The following is a 16,278-nucleotide window of genomic DNA, read 5'->3' as shown; positions in this document are numbered from 1 at the left end:
CACAAGGACTCCTCTTTTTTTTCAGAATACAAAGTTTTCTAGTTTGACTCCTTTTTATTTTTTATTAAAAACAGTATTAATATTAATCAAAATTGGCCAGCAACTATTTTGTCTGTAATATGGTCTAAACACCTTTGACATTTTGAAACACAGAATGAAAATATCTAAACAAACCAAATATGTACAGAAACTTTTCAGACCATCTACTAATAAAGCAATCTTTTTTCTTTTATTATTGCAAACATCTCTCACATCAAGTACTATGTTATACATTTCCATTTTACACAACAAATCAGTTTAACATCAGAATTCTGCACAGTTCATATTTCACACTGAAACCCAAATTTCTCACAAAAAGCCATAGACATAATATATTGGCCAGACCTGCTAAGACACCACATTCATATCTTAGATTTAAAAACAATTAAGCTGTGGTGAAGTTCAAAAGATTTTGATAATTTTTTTCCCACAGGGCCCCCAAGAAATGAAATTCTAACGAGTTCCTTCTCCTTGTCATTAGCCCCTGAATTATCATGCAATTCTTTATCTCACTAGGGCTAATTGTTTAAAGTGGCATGGAACTGGAGTTTCTAATTAAGTATTTCTGTAAAACCAGCAAAACATAACTGGTACAATTTCCAAGGAATTTTATCAAGAGACCTGCAGGTGCTTGTATTTTAAGATACAAAACACCTTTTTCCACACTAAAAAATGAATAAGAACCACATATTTTCAAAAGTGATCATAACTTGGGGTATCTCAATTAGACATTCAAAATCAGTGAACACTTCTGAAATTTTTGGCCCTAGTTACTAATCAGTCTCCAAATTGACTAAATTTTACTCTAAAATGTACAGTAACTGTTCAATGTACCCACTGATATCAACATAATTCTCAAAATAACTCAGACTGCAAAGGACAACTAACCCTAAGGCTCTGAAATTGAAAAAATTACCATTAAGATTTAAAATACTGTAATTTTGGGGGGGGGGGGGTAGGGATTGCTTTCCAAGTGAATGAGAATTTTTTGAATTTCAAATAGTCTTTAGACTTTGAGGTAGATTCTCCCCTGGAAATGTATGAATAAGTCCCCTAAACAGTTAATGGGAGCTACGCACACACATCAAGTAGAGAATATGCAAGAGGCAGCATCAACTGAAACCAATGGACCCATTCATCTTATGGTCTTACTTTTAATTATTAGAATAAAGCCCATTTCGTTTCTCAGACTTTTGCCTGAAGGCATGACGGGAGGTGTGTACAGAGCTTTCTTCTTCCACATTACATCCTATTTTTTAGGAACAGTGGTCAGTTATTTCTATAGAAGTAATGGACACACAAGTCTAAAAAATAAATGTGTCTACTTTTCTCCAGGTATTTCTCTAAACATTCCCTGCAATAGCAACTAAAATCATTGTTGAATCACTCTTCCACTGTGATAACATACAAGTGCCCTGAAGTGTGCCAAAAACTAAATGTGACTGCCTCAAGGGTGAGGTCTGGGATCATGTGATCTACTTCTACATTTCCTTCTCCGGTGAGAAATTCTGGACAGACTCATGGCACTAAGAATTTAGAGGCTTCATATGAAAATCTCATAAGCAACAATCAACCTTGATTACATTGGGGGAAACCATGAGAAAACGAACCAGGAGCATTAAAATTTCTCATTGTAACATGATTTAGAGCATTAATTGCTCTCCTGTCTTCCAGTGTGTTATATAAATTGTAAAAATTCCTTCTATGGGATTTGGTCCTTTTTATCGTGAACTCCTTTAAGCAGCTATAAAACTACACAGGAAATAAAATTTACAGCAAAACTGGTGTTTTATTTACACAAACTGCAAACTTTGTTAGAACGAGTTCAATAACAGTTTCAAATGGGTCTGGTTTCAAAACCCTATTTAGAAATCAATCTGTAATAAGATACATTCAGTAGATGTATATTACTACCCATTTAAGTTCAACATGTGACCTTACGTGGGAAGTTATTTTTTAAATTTCACAGAGTATGTGACAACTCTTGACAAACTTGGTATTACCACACTTAAGTGTAGTTGTGGTATTCAATTTGTTGCATCGTCCCTTTGTAGGGGGATTATCTGAAGCTCTTTGGCTATTCTCTCTCCTATGGCTCGACTACTTGCAGCAATTATTCTTCGTGACATCAAATCAAATGGTCCTCCTAAAAACAAAGTCAACAACGTAATTGGCTCGTAATCTTAGAAGAATTTTAATCTTGACAAGAATAAGCATTAAGATCAACTGTCAAAATGCAAAACTTAGTCTAGCAGAAAGTGTATTAACAAAACCAAATCTAAAAAAAAATTAATATATTACAGTGTGTAAAATCAAATTCTCAACACTAACAATGTAAAACACAATCCAGTGACTCATTCATGTATATAGCAACCAAATTCTTCATGCTACCTAACCTTGGGAAATGCTGCTAAAGGGGATGGGGCCCTAACTCTACTTGGTTTATACCGAGCACCCCCTAACAATACTAGAAATGTGTGGTTGCATAAGGGAAGCAGCAGACATTTAACACGTTTCATTTAGAAGCTACCTATATTTTATTTTTAGTTCGGAGGAATAGTAAAGGATTTGGCGAGAAATGAATCAGGGAAAAGAGTTAAAAAGAGACACAGCATGACCTCCTCCCCATCCTCCTCAGGGCAAATCTTCAGCCCAGCATAAAGACAGAATAGCAGAGCTGTGTGCTGAAGGAGTTTAGGAAGACATCCTCCATGCAACCCACAGAGTGGCTGAAGAGATGTTTTCCTGGGGCTATTTCAGCCCTATGGCTGATGTAAATCCTACAGGCCCCTAATTTGACTCTACCATTGAGGGAAAACTAGAACTTGACCCTTGCACTGCACAGGGAATGGCCATCAGAAATGGGGACCACCATTACCATGGAGGTGGGTGGGAGCTCTACTTGTATCCGTTTGTATGGGTCTAGATGTTCTCCACTTTCTTTGAAGCCTCTTATTGCCATTGCTTACACAAACATGGAAGGATTTTACTGTCTCTGTGGTTGAATGTATAGCAACATTTCACTTTGGCAGAATTAAAAAGTTACAATTTTTCTGTGCCAGTATAGGTATTTAGCCAATGTAATTAGTTCAGATCAAATTTTGCCCCTGGATAAGCATGCACAAATCTCATTGAATTCAGCTGGTACCTAACATTCATACCTGGGAGTACAATTCAGACTGATCATTTACTTTTATATCTTTTTATGCTTTCAAGGCCCGGCTTGACAAGCCCTGGCTGGGATGATTTAGTTGGTGTTGGTCCTGCTTTGAGCAGGGGATCGGACTAGATGACCTCCTGAAGTCTCTTCCAATCCTAATATTCTATGATATCCTAACAGGGAACTATACTACTGCAAGAGACTCAATGCTAGTGAGCAAGAACTTCTGCTAAGTGAACTAAAGGATAAAACAAGTGACAACTATTCCTCTGCGTTAATTTGATGGAAACACTGTTTAATAGAGTAAGAACCACCCAGATGACAGGATGACTGAAAATCTTATTGATATGGGTCCTCATTTTGGTTTGCCAGGTGGTTGACAAAAAAAGAGCAAGAGAACACCCATACACTCCAATGTTCTCCATAGCTCAGTTTTGAATGTATCCACATTAAAAAAAAAAAAAAATTCCTGAAGGTTTCCTTCATTTACCTGATACATCCAGCAGCACTCCACCGGCTTCAGTAATGATAATTCCAGCTCCTGCCATATCCCAGCAATGAATGCCCATCTCATAATATGCATCGGCTCCACCAGTTGCCACAAGGCACATGTTTACAGCTGCTGTACCAACAGCTCTAATCCTAAAACAGATACAGAGATTAGTTAATTGAGAGTAGCTTACAGGAACATCAAAATATTAAAACTAACCAGACAGTGTATACTGGATAGCGTGAATGAAGCAAAGAAGGAAACTAAGGCTAATATGAAAGCATATTACTGTGAGAAATAAGCCAGTATATATTCATTCCTCTGTCTTCTCCTGCTTACTTTCTATCCTAATTGCAAACAAGTGTGCATACATTCATTCCTACATTTCAGTTGACTAGTGTTAAAAAGAAAGAGTAATTAATATAGTGAATTTAAAGGAAATCACTTTCAAAATTGCTTTCAAGGTGAAAGCATGAGGCGTGTTTAAATAACCCAAGATAAACATTATTAAAAATATCCACCTTTGAAATAATGGATAGTCCACTTTGCTTTGTGAGTGCTAATTAGTATGCAATTTAAATTGTTGTCTGATTGGAAAAGTTACTTAGCATTTCATTTCACAACTGAGTAAACAAGCAGCTTTCTTGACTTTTGCAAAAATGTAAATGCAATTCTCACATAAAACAAATAATTATGCAGTGTAAATCAGCTATAAATAGGACATTTTCAATATTCTTTTCTGTTTCATATTCACAGTACTCATCAGCATTGTTGCCCCTGAACAAGTTGTACAATTACCTTTTAGTGAACTTGTCAGATATCACATATTTTCATATATCAGACATATAACAATTCAATCTAGATTTTATTGGTAACTAAAGCAGGGTGGCGCTCAAGCCAAGGGAAGAGCCAGTTTAATCATCTGTGACCCTTGATTTACAAACAGCATATAGCTGGCAGCTTAGAACTTCAAAGTGAAGATTCAGAATTGAACAGACAATACTACTGTGCTCTGAGCAAAGGTAGTTTAACTCTTCATTTCACAGAAAACTTTAAATCTGTATTCACGTGTAGACAGGTGATACCTTGTTTCATGATATCAAAAATCTTTGTGGAAGTATGAATGGCATATGTGGTCAAGGAATCAGAAAGGAGCCTAAGAATCCTGGAAGAAAGGATATTTCCAGGCTGGTACTCTGGGCCCAATCCTGCAATCCTTATTCATGTAAGTATTCCCACTAAACTCAGTAAGAGCACTTGTATGAATAAAAGTTACATGACCAGGACTGTAACTAGGCATTTTAGCACCCTGGGCGAGCAAGCATATTTGCTCCCCTACCGTTTTTCATCATCATTTTTCTGCCTCCACTGCTTTGTGCCCTAGGCAGCTGCCCTGCTTGCCCCACCTGGGTTTCGGCCCTGTGCACGACTGGACCCTTTAAGCCAGATACATATAAGTAAGGCTGGTCAAAAAGTATCCCTTGAAACTGTGTTTATGATAAAAAATTGACTGTGGAAAATTGAATTTTTGTGGAAAAATTTGTTGGCCAAAACCCAAAAACTACAGTCTGTGGCTGAATTTTTTTGTCTGCAGGAAAAAAAAAATTCTGAAAAGCTCTACATAACAGTTACAGTTTACCTCCTGATTTTTCTCCTTAGTTACATCAGAGAAGGGGAACCTAGATAACTGGATAGATCTTCTTTGTATCTAGTTTCTATGATTTCACATGAGTTTTCCAAATGTCTGAGCCAGAAGGTATAAAACATGATTTCAGAAAAAAAATAGAAGACTTTTAATTTTTTGAACCCAGTATAAAATGATACTTTTTAGACCAGATAAACTAACATTTAGTTCAAAGTATATACCAAAGTTTTTAAATCCACAATGCTGTTTTGATTGGCATGGATAGTACTATATATCCTACTTTCTAAACAATAATCAATTAAGCAGGTTTTCCAAGGTAAATTCATGGTTTTTTTTCATTCAAGGCCTTGGGTTTAAATAAAGCCATGAGGATCTGTAAGAACAGCTGAGATTAAAGTTTAGTACCTCTCTCCATGTGCATAATTTGGGGATGGAGGGGCATTGCCCCCCAAACTGCAAGCATCAGGCAGGTGCAGAATTTGCCCCCCCTCCACACAGGGCCACCATTTAGTGGGGCAGGGGGACACCTGCTCGCCCCTGAATTTTGTACCAGAGGTCTGCTCGTGGTGCACACCCCAGCCCCAGGAACAGCTCTTCACTGCAGCACTGTGCAGTGAGGGTCCCTTCCTCCAGGAGCCGGCGATTCACCAGTCAGTTTCCTCCTCTGCTGCACTAGCTCACCGATCCCGTCCCGCTCCACCAAATCAGCAGCTGAGACTATATGGAGTGACAATCCTCCAAACAGATAGTAGTGGGGCAGTGAGCAGGCCTCTGGGGGTGGGGCAGGCAAGGAGGGGGAGCACAGGGTCTCCAGTGGGTGGGGGGGGGGGGCAGAGGAGAGCATAGCACACCCCATGGTGGAGATGGGTCGGGGAGAGCACAGGGTCCCCAGTGGTGTTGGTGGGGGAGCACAGGGTCCCCTGTGGTGGCAGTGGGGAGGAGAGGGAAAGCACAGAGCCCCCAGCGGTGGGGGTGTTGGAACCTGCGGGGCTGGAGGGGAGCGGGGAGGGCATAGGGCTGTGCCCTAATGGAGGAGGCAGCTGAGAGGGAACAGTCCCTACTGCAAAGATTCCGAGGGAGGGGGAGCTGCAGAAGACTGGGGGCCTAGGAGCAGCTAAGTGGGTCTTGGGGTCAGTTTGCCCTCAGAGAAGCAGGGAGCAACCTCTCCTCTCCATGGGAAGAGGCTGGGGACAGATCCTTCTGGTCCAGAGCTGTCATGTCCACTAGTGGTTGCAGCTTCAAGGACAGGTATGTGTCCGTGCTGTGCTGCAAATTCTGCCATTGGTGCTGAGCTCATGGGGGATGAAAGCTGTGCTTCTGGCCAACCCAGAGATCGACCTGTACTCCACTGACAACCCCCCCATCACGTAAGTCCCCTTCAGCTACCACCAGTAGGCATCTCAAAAGCTGACTAATATTACAGTAGCGCCCAAAGACCTTAAATCAGTAGGAGTCCCCCATTGTGCTAGGCATTATACAAACCATTAAGAAGGCCCAGTTCCTGCTCCAGAGATATCAATCTAATCCTTTTAATTCCATATGACAGGCGGACTAGTATTGTTATTCCCATTTTAGAGCAATGGGAACTGAGACAGTGTCCAAACACAGAATGGTACTTTGAGAAAATTCCATATTTTAAAGCTGAGAAAAAAAACCAGTTTCTAAATTATAAACAAGGCTCTTGTTTTTTTTTCTCAGCTTTAAAATATGGAATTTTCTCAGTGTTTGGTTTTAAATATTCTCCTGTGAGAAATGCTACTCAATCACTGTAGTGTTGTGATTAAGAGCCTCTGGAAATTAAGTAGATATTAAACTGAAGTGAAAACTTGAAAGTGTCAGTTTCACTCCTGTTTAAAGTCAGTTTCTAGTCTATTAGTATTTGTATTATGGTAACACATCTAGAACCCCGGGCAGATGCAGTATAAACTCACAGGGCCTTGCATTATTAGAATGTTTCCAAAAATTAAATTATCTAGTCCAAGCTTGGTGAACTGCAAAAAAGTAAGTAGCCTAAATGATAGAAAATAATCTAGATTTTTCTACAATTGTGTCAACTGCTGTATTCAAGAGTAGTAACAAAGTAAGAATATATATTAAAATTTTAAACCTAACCAGTGTCCCTTTATTTAATTGTCTTTCTTTATATAGGAATTAGATATAGTGCTCCTGTCAGCTAATTTCTAAGTAGTTATCTGCAAAAAGCTAGAGTTTTCAGGTGCCTAAGTAGCCCCTTGAATCACGGCTAAAGTTGCCCCCCCCTCCCAATCTGAAATGGCTCCCTGCCCAAGCGTGACCCCACTGACCTGACTGCAGCTGCCTCTCTCCTCCAAATATAGAGGTCAAACTACGTCTATGCCTCTCTCTCATCATGATAAATAACAATGTTGCATAAATCTTGTCTCTTATGTACAGTTTCTTGGTAAAAGCCACAAGACAAAATTTAAATGAAGATATCATCCCCACCCCCCCTTTTTTTTTTTAAATTACAGCAAAGAAAGCTGAGTTTGACTGCCATTTTCCTTCCTAAAAATCACATTTGGTGCAAGCTTCAAGCAGAGGATGAAGAACAAATTAAAAAATACCTTACCCATGAACAGGAATACTGAGAAGCCTTTCCATGTTAGAAAGGACTATCTTTAAAGTCTCTGGTTCACGGTTAGATCCCATTTCTGTTACTAAAAGTGATTTTGTAATATCTGGGAAGGGAAAAAGTGACAATTTTTTTCCCAACAGCTTGACTTACATAAGGACAATATTTAAGCATTTGAGTATATCATGCACTTTCACTGATTGCTCATTGTAATAGACATTCATCTCACATGTTCACTTTATATTCAATATAGCATAGAACTAACTATGCTAACTATATAGCATAGAACTAACTATTTTTGGCTAGACACTAACAGGAGCAAAAAAAAAAAAAAAAAAAAAAAAAAAAAGCACTGTCCAGTCTCACTTTGTGCATGTGTTCACTGGGGTTTATTTATATCGCGAATTGCGATTCTTAGTAAGAATCAGAACATTTTTCAAATCGTTAAGGTCTTGATGCAGTCAAGTATTTAAACATGGACTTAACTCATGTAAGTTGAGAAACAGGTGAACAGTGGTACAAATAAAGTTAGGCCTACACTTAAATGTTTTGCAGGTTCATGGCTGAAATAAGACTAATTTTTTGGTAGATTTGTCACTGTTTCTAAACAGACCAGTTTAACAAATGTAGGCAATAAAACTCCCAAATTTCTTAATTTTATTTTTATTTTATAACATTCACAAGCATGTTACGTGCTTCAAAGAAAACGAAATATGAGATCCTTCTCAAAGGGCTTACACTCTATGGACAAATAAGTGTACATTTATGCAGGGATGTGAGTGAGGAATAGCTATGAGAAAAGGAGACATTATACATCACTGGTTTCTAATAATTATATTTTGGAAAAAATAAATGTAAGAATTTCCATCCTCATTCCCCTTCCCAAAATAAGCTAATCAGTACAACTCACCTTCTTGTCCTGATACTTGAAGCTTCTGACCATTGCAAAATGCACCTTTTCCTTTCCTGCCAGTGTACATTTTGTCTTCCACACAACTGTATACAACTCCAAATTCAATCTGCAAAAAATAAATGTTTCTTTTCCATTAATATGGAAATGCCAGTTTTACATAAAGAGAGTGGTGGTTAATAATATGTTATGAATTTGATTGTATTGTCCAACAACTGTTGGATGTTAAGTAATAAAATAAATATACCTTTTTGTTGACAACAAAGCCAATCGAAACTGCCACAAATGGAAACCTTTAACACAAAACATAATATTTTACTAACTTATAATTGAGATATTATGTTTCTTTTGTTACTATACATTTTTTAAAGTCCTAGTTGTACTCCAGCTGTGTAATAACAGAGGAAATATGGAAGGTGTAAGCTATCAAGGGTGCTCTTCTGGAACTTTTCAGCTACTACCCTTCGCCACCAAACAGGCTCAGCAATGCCAACTGTAATTATAAAGCATTTATTTGTTAATACTGCATCTTTTGCTTTCGAACTTTCTGGTTGATATTTGCAGCAAAATGGGTGTTTTCTTCTAACTCTGTACTAATTATACTACATAACGTTAGTCTCTCAAGGCATGCCAGCTGTTGGTTACAGCTGGAAAGCATTCTATTTGAGAGCATTATAGTACTTGCAGAAGTTCTTGTAATACTTGCCTGGCTGTTTCTAATCAAATACAAGAAACTCAAGATCTATAATGAGATGCAATGAACACAATTGCAAACACCATTAAACATGATTACTTGAATGGTTCCAGAGAAACAGCAAAAAAATTCTAGTCTAAATGTTGCCCAATTTAAGTAGTAATCAAAAATAAATAGATATACCTGTGTACAAAATTAGTAGTTCCATCAATAGGGTCAATAATCCACGTGGGATTATCTGTCAAGGTACTGCCTTCTCCAGCTGCAACAGATTCTTCTCCAATGAAACTAGGGTAGCCAAAATATATTTAAAACACAAATAGGTTAAGAGGCTAGAATTTAACTTTGCTGTGGGTGATGTTTATCAGTCTTAAAAGAAAACCAGATATAACCTGAAAATTAAACAGCAGTTAATGTGAAATTTAACTGAAAACAGCTAAATTGCAATTGGCATCTCAGCAAGCTGGAGGGCTACCTGTTGAGGAGTGATATTAGTACTAGAGATAAGGAGGCACAATATTAGAGATAGTAAAAATGTTTCTATCCTTTAATATTAGTTTACAAAATTTAGCATTACTTTGAACATAAGATTGAAGTTTCTCTTATTAGAGCAGTCTGTTTTACCATTTTTCCATATATTCAGTGTCATGAGGTCATAGTACCATATAACAATGTAAAAAACTAGAGGACAACAGGGAATTTTGGCAAAATTGTTTTACGTAAACTGTACTAAACATAAGCAATAAGTCAATTGGGGGGCTGCCTTGAGGAGGAACGTCAATTAAGCAAAATACATGAAATTCCCATTCAAGAAACCATTTATTTCTGAAGAACTGGGAAGGTTGAGGGATATAATTAAAAACTCTTTAGAGAATACGTGCAATTCTTGGTCATGTACGACCAGAAGGCCTTTTCCTGTGCCAAAGTGTACTATGACTACACACCATCAGGTACAAGTAGAAAATCAGAAATACTTAGACAGACCTCACAGTAAGTGCCACTTAAATATTTAACATCTGAAGTTATGAAGTCCTTCTTTAACTTCCCGGCAATCTCATATTAAATTTCCTTGAGAACAAAGAAAGACTCCGTACTTTACCCCTTCAGCCACTATTAGCAATTAAAATATGAACAGAAGTTGTACCTGTGAGAAGGATATTTTTCTTTTATAGAAGAAATAATCATTTTTTCCACTTTTTGATCAGTGACCGTCACTAGATCTGCTGGTGAGCTTTTAACCATAATGGATATTTCCTCTTTCAATGCTTCCCGGACTACCTGTAAAGAATATTATTTTGTTTATAAGAAACTTCAGGAAAATACTAATTATTCTGGCTTCCAGGAAAGTCCAACACATCTTTATTTTTTTCTGACTGTAATAATCTGATCCTAATTTACACATGTGCTTAATTTCATGTACTGCAAGTAATCTCATTTAAGGCTGGAACATCGGTCAACTCCGTTTTGTTAGGAGCTGTTATAAAATTTCTTACTCTTACAATATTTTAGCATTAACAATGCTACAAAGCTGTAATAAAACATTGAATGCTGCACCTAGGTAAATTATTTCCAGGCCAGGCCATACACATGTGACTGAATCTCTGCCTGCCAGCCAAGAAAATCCTATTGAGGACTTCTAATGAAATGAGATGAACCTTTGTTTGAGGGAATGCTTACTGAGGCAGTTGAAGGGAGTTCAATATTTACTGTGATTCTGAAAACTGTGTGGCTGGTATATGCCCTCACCTTACCTGCATGCACAATAAGAGGCTACTGTATAGAAGCAGAGGCAGGAAGTGGAGACCTGCCATCCACCCTACCCCACGGCTCCTCAGAGATCTGCTAGCTCTTTTTCTTGCTCTCCTGCCATGTTAGACCATAGCCAGAGGGGAAAACCACCTATAATGAGGGAGCAGGAGCTGTTGCCTGGCAAGGGAGAGAGCCTCAATGAAAGGGGGAGGAGGGAAGGAGAAGGCAAATTGTCTGCCCAAGGACTAGAGAGGCACCATAGTAGAAGCAGGCTTCCCGTGAGAAGAGACATAGGACTGCGGAAAAACCACTCAGAGAAAATGCTGCCAGTAGCCATGCACACTGAAGTATAGTACAAAACTGTTCAGACAGAAAAACAGTGGTATGAGGAACAAATGAGATGCTACAGCAGCAAGGGAACTTAAAGGGAAACTCTTTTAACCAAATTTAAAGTACCAAAAGTGTTTGTGCAACAAGGAGAAAGGATAAACCACAAATCATTGCTAAGTATCAACCTGAGGAGTTGCAAAGATTTTTTCCTAAATTAGCCTAGTCAAGAACAGAATAGTTTCCTATTTTGAACTTAATACCGTTTTGCTTTAGAAAATTATGTTAATTTATGGGGTTTTTTTTGACAAAATATAGAGGTGGAATATTTGAGCAAACTTAAAGTAAAATTCCCCTAAAAGACATACATGAGTTTCTCTAGACAGTAATTTATAAGTAAGTTTACATACCTCTCCAGCCTTTCTTGCTAATGTAACTGCATAATCCATGCATTGTTGCCAAGGATCAGCCATCTTATCCTAGGTACAGTACCTATTGGGTAGATTTGTTAACATAAATTCTTAATACAGTAAAAGCTGCGTTATCTGGCACTTTACCAACCAGAAAACTCTAGAAACTGGCATTTCTGCTATCTCCCAATACAAATCTTCAATGGGGTTGCCAGGTGTCCGGTTGTCCCTGCTGCACCTAGGCAGAGGAACGGCCAAGGGGGCTCAGTGTGCTGCCCCACCCTGCGTGCTGGCTCCGCAGCTCCCGCTGGCCGGGAACTATAGCCAGTGGGAGCTGCGGGGGTGGCACCTGTGGGCAGAGGCAGCGCACAGAGCTGCCCGGTCACGCCTCCGCCTAGGGGCATGATGCTACTTGCAGGGAGATGCCCAAGGTGAGCACTGCCCGGATCTGGGACTCTGAACCCCTCTCCCGCACCCCAACCCCCACACCCTGAACCCTTCTCCCGCACCCAAAGTCCCTCCCTCCACTGGTAAGTATAACTCTTAGTTAACCAGAATTTTTAACTAACCAGCACCCCCCATTCCACCAACATGCCAAATAAAGCTTTTACTGTATATAGAACTTTTTACAAGTCTTCAAAAATTGTTGACTAACAGCTCACTACTTTCCCTGTTTCTGACTTCAACATCCCCTCTCTGCTGGAATTTATGCTCATCCAAAGATGCTAGACAATGAAAGCTTGCCTTTTCTCCACAGTACAGGGGTTAATTCATGAAAACACTAAAGCTTTGCTTTGTTCATGCATTGCTGGGTAATTTGAAGTTTATATCATTATTATTAGTTTTCTATACTTTTAAAAACAAGCAGGCAAGATTAAATCCAAGACACTAATAAGCATAGACCCTGAAACTGGAAAGACATACATGTGTGCTTAACTTTACATAGGGTGGGCAGTCAGTGACTTTGATGGGAGTACTAACCATGTATAAAGTTGTTAGAATTTTCACTATAATTTGCTTTAGATGAAAAACTGGCATATTTCTAACTATTTTTAAACCAAGTTTGGGTTAAATTACTTCAGACATTTTAAAACCAGAAAGCAAAATAAGTAACTGTCCTATTTTGGAGATACATTCCACACTCAGACCCCTCAAAAATGGTTAATTCCACATAGAAAAATTTACAGAATATCGCAATTACTTTAGTACACAGTTGCCTGTACATCCTCAAGATATTCTGAACCAGTCTGAAAACACACGATCAATATTATAATTTAGGTAAGTTTGCACAATCAGTGTAATACACAATGTACTACACAATATTTTTAGATAAAATTAATTTTAATGACATAAAATTAGTGTGTGACCCACTAGATTATATGAACTGTAGGAACCTCTTGCATTTCTAGGGATTATTTATTTATTTATTTGAAACAGAAAGTACAGTCCTAGTACTCTAAAACCTATTCTGGAGAACCTGCTTTAACCTGATGGGTCCACCACTGAACTCCACCAATACTGCTCCTGAAACTGAGAAAGGCATTGCTAAAAAGCAACACAATGCAAAGTATTCTTCCCATTGCAGAAAAGTCTGTTGAATTAAGAGCATGCTATCAATATAGTTAAATATCATAGCACTTATAATAAAGATTGCTGTAGAAATGTAAAAATAATCATGTTAGGCTACTGGATTTAATAGGAATGGCATTAAGTAGAATAAAGTTATATAGCCAGTAAAGATCTATGATGATAATGCGTAAAGTTACTATATTTCAGGTTCCCAAAAAGAGGATACTGCCGGAGGTGGGGGTGGGTGGGGACAGGGTGCAGCTGGAGGGGGTATTTGGGGACGCACTAGAGGGGCGTATGTGTTACTAGGAGGCAGGGTTGCCACCTTTCTCTTTGCTGATAACCAGACCCCTGAGGCCCCGCCTCCTGCCCCACCTCTTTCCCACAAGGTCTGTCTCTGCTTCCCCTCTTCCCTCAAGGCACCACTCCCATTGCTGGTTCCTCCCCTCCACCACTTCGCTGATCCTCTCAAGGAGCCTGCCTGCAGGTAGAAGGCAGCCCCAGTTGAGCAGGGGCTTGTGCAGATTTATGATCTAGTGCCCCTCCTGCCCCACAGTAACCGTATTTTTGATTTGATTGCCATTTAGGGTTGCAGGTCCTCTTTTCCACTGGACTTTCAGGTAAAAAAATCAGGCACCTGCCAACCATAAACTGCACCTAGAAGCCAAAACCCTGACTGTCTGGGTAAAACCTGAACTGGTGGTAACCCTACTGGGAGAGGGCACTGGGGGCTGCTAGAAGGGTGTGTATACTGGAAGGGGTGCCTGAGGGATGCAGGAGGAGATACCTCCAGCCTTACCCCAGAGATGGGGGGGCGGCAGTGTTGCTCCCTACCATGGTGGCAGGATGCTGGCGCAGACCTAGGATACATTGCCAGCCCGTCAATCGGCACCTTCCTGCAGCCCTCTCCCTAGGGCTGGGACCCAGGACCCGGTAGGGCTGGGAGCCGACAGCCGTGGCTGCAGCAGAAGGGACCAACCAGGGCAGGGAGACAGACAGCTCTGTCTGAGCTGCAATGTTGGCTCACAAAAATCCCGGGCATCGCCTCTCATTTGGAAAAAGTCTTCCCGGGCAGAGAGAGGATCACAGAATATGACGTGTCCAAGGAAACCCAGACGTAGGCTGGGAACCCTAGATAACGGGACCTTAGAACGAGCAGCAGGTAAGACAATCCGCCAACTTTATCCCTGGCCACCGGAGTGAGGCCTTGCCTACCAATGGAAACTGACCAAAACAGCTGTTCTGGAGTAATGAGCCCGGCATAATCCCTGCGCGCGCACCTGGTGTGCGACGGAAGCGCCCTCTTCTGGTTCAGTTCAATCCACTCCGGAGCCAGGTGCCCCACCCGCGACGGCAACGCTCACAGCGGAGAGCAGCCGCGAAGTAACGGCTAGGGCTGGCTACGGAACAACCCAGGAGCGCCCCCCGCGAGCCGACTCCCACACCCCGCCGCTATCCCGCTCGCTCACCGCCCCCGCGAGCGTAACCCCCGAACCGGGCCGCGCCTGCGCTCGGGGCCCAGCGCCCCCAGCGCGACCCCGAGAGTCTCTGCCCGCCGGGCGCCGCCCCGGGCTCGGCAGCTACCGGGAACCCGCGGTGCTGTTTGTGCCGCTACACCAGCGCCTCCGCCGGCTGACACCGACCCGCCGTCGGACGCCGGGTAGCCCCGGGCAGGGCGTCCCCCGCCACTTACCTCACGCAGCCCGTGCCCGGCTCCCTGTCAGTGCTGGGGCTGAGGCAGTGACCCTCGCAGAAGCATCCCGAGCTGGTGCGCATGCGCGAGCCCTTTGCCACCACCTTCCCTTCCTTGGGCCTGATTTCCCCCTACTCCCCGCCCTGTCTGACCGGCCGTCCCTCTGCGCCTGCGCGAGGCTAGTCCAGCTCGGCGTCGCTCCCCGCCTCGCGTTCTCGAGGCGGCCGCAGCACAGCGGGGGGAGGGGTGATCTCGGGGACGGAGGACGAGGGGGGTTTAGGCCAGGTCTGCCCGTGACGTTACTAGCGGGACCGTGCGGGTTTCAGGGGGCGTGACACGCGGGGACTCGGCAGATTCTGGGGCCGGGCAGATCTGGGGCCGAGGCATTTATCCAGCGCGCTCTCTCGCTGTTCCCTGTGGCCCGCCGGACCCACTGCTCCCCATCTCCGCGGGCCTCCCCGCCGCCTGTATCGTTGTGCCAGATGTCACGCCTGCCTCGGGGGTGCTGAGGTGGATTAAGCTTTTGAGGAGCCCTGGGCCAGAGCAAGTGGGGGCCCTGCGCGACTGCAGCCCCACCCCGCCCCCTGCCCGGGAAATGGGGTTGAGGCATGGGGGGTTACCCTGCTCTGCCCACCGGGCACTCCTGCCAGGGAATGGGGCCAGCCCCCGTGCCCCAATCTGGCAGGAGCAGGGCCAGCCCCCAGGTCTGCTCCCCGGCAGGAGTGCTGAGCACGTTGAGGCACGGGGGGCTAATCCGCCACGGCTGTGGTGCTTTCCCATAATCTACCTACCTCATTGCCATCCAAGTTCAGGGATGCTGCTGTATTTCCTTTCCATCGTCCAGTAATGGCACCCATTCTAAGCTCTGCAGACAACACCTCTTTTGGGTGCAGACCTGTGTCTCTTTATCCCTCCTGCTCAGGGTATTTCCATGCTGCACAGTTCCCTGCCTACAGGGTGAATTTCCCCAGGAAATCAGACAGCCTCAGCAGGCCTGCTTTG

General features: G+C 42.1%; 1 protein-coding gene across 3 annotated transcripts; it reads right to left on the bottom strand.

Moving 5' to 3' along the window:
* Window positions 1-209: 209 nt before the first annotated feature.
* Window positions 210-15,425, bottom strand: IMPA1 (inositol monophosphatase 1). 3 transcript variants are annotated; one of them, XM_074944182.1, is made up of 9 exons: window positions 15,277-15,425; window positions 12,015-12,096; window positions 10,673-10,806; window positions 9,712-9,816; window positions 9,082-9,127; window positions 8,835-8,943; window positions 7,922-8,030; window positions 3,690-3,841; window positions 210-2,185 (listed from the first exon to the last, which is right to left on the bottom strand). In XM_074944182.1, exons 2-9 carry the CDS (start codon window positions 12,075-12,077, stop codon window positions 2,067-2,069), a joined length of 837 nt encoding a protein of 278 aa, XP_074800283.1. In that variant the 5' UTR covers window positions 12,078-12,096; window positions 15,277-15,425; the 3' UTR covers window positions 210-2,066. The 3 variants fall into 3 exon arrangements, with proteins under 3 accessions (XP_074800283.1, XP_074800285.1, XP_074800284.1); XM_074944184.1 differs by lacking the exon at window positions 15,277-15,425 and adding an exon at window positions 14,864-14,974; XM_074944183.1 differs by lacking the exon at window positions 15,277-15,425 and adding an exon at window positions 14,813-14,933.
* Window positions 15,426-16,278: the final 853 nt, after the last annotated feature.

The sequence above is a fragment of the Natator depressus genome, chromosome 2 (genome assembly GCF_965152275.1).
Source record: "Natator depressus isolate rNatDep1 chromosome 2, rNatDep2.hap1, whole genome shotgun sequence".
Taxonomy (NCBI): domain Eukaryota; kingdom Metazoa; phylum Chordata; order Testudines; family Cheloniidae; genus Natator; species Natator depressus.
This window is presented reverse-complemented; position numbering and strand designations above follow the sequence as displayed.

Bases quoted from the DNA above. Each gene is read 5' to 3' on its own strand.
- IMPA1 (XM_074944182.1), bottom strand. From the start codon at position 12,077: ATGGCTGATCCTTGGCAACAATGCATGGATTATGCAGTTACATTAGCA. The intron at 9,128-9,711 runs GTATATCTATTT...TTTGTGTTAAAG, and splicing joins ACTACTAATTTTGTACACAG to GTTTCCATTTGTGGCAGTTT. The intron at 8,944-9,081 runs GTATATTTATTT...TATTTTTTGCAG, and splicing joins GCTTTGTTGTCAACAAAAAG to ATTGAATTTGGAGTTGTATA.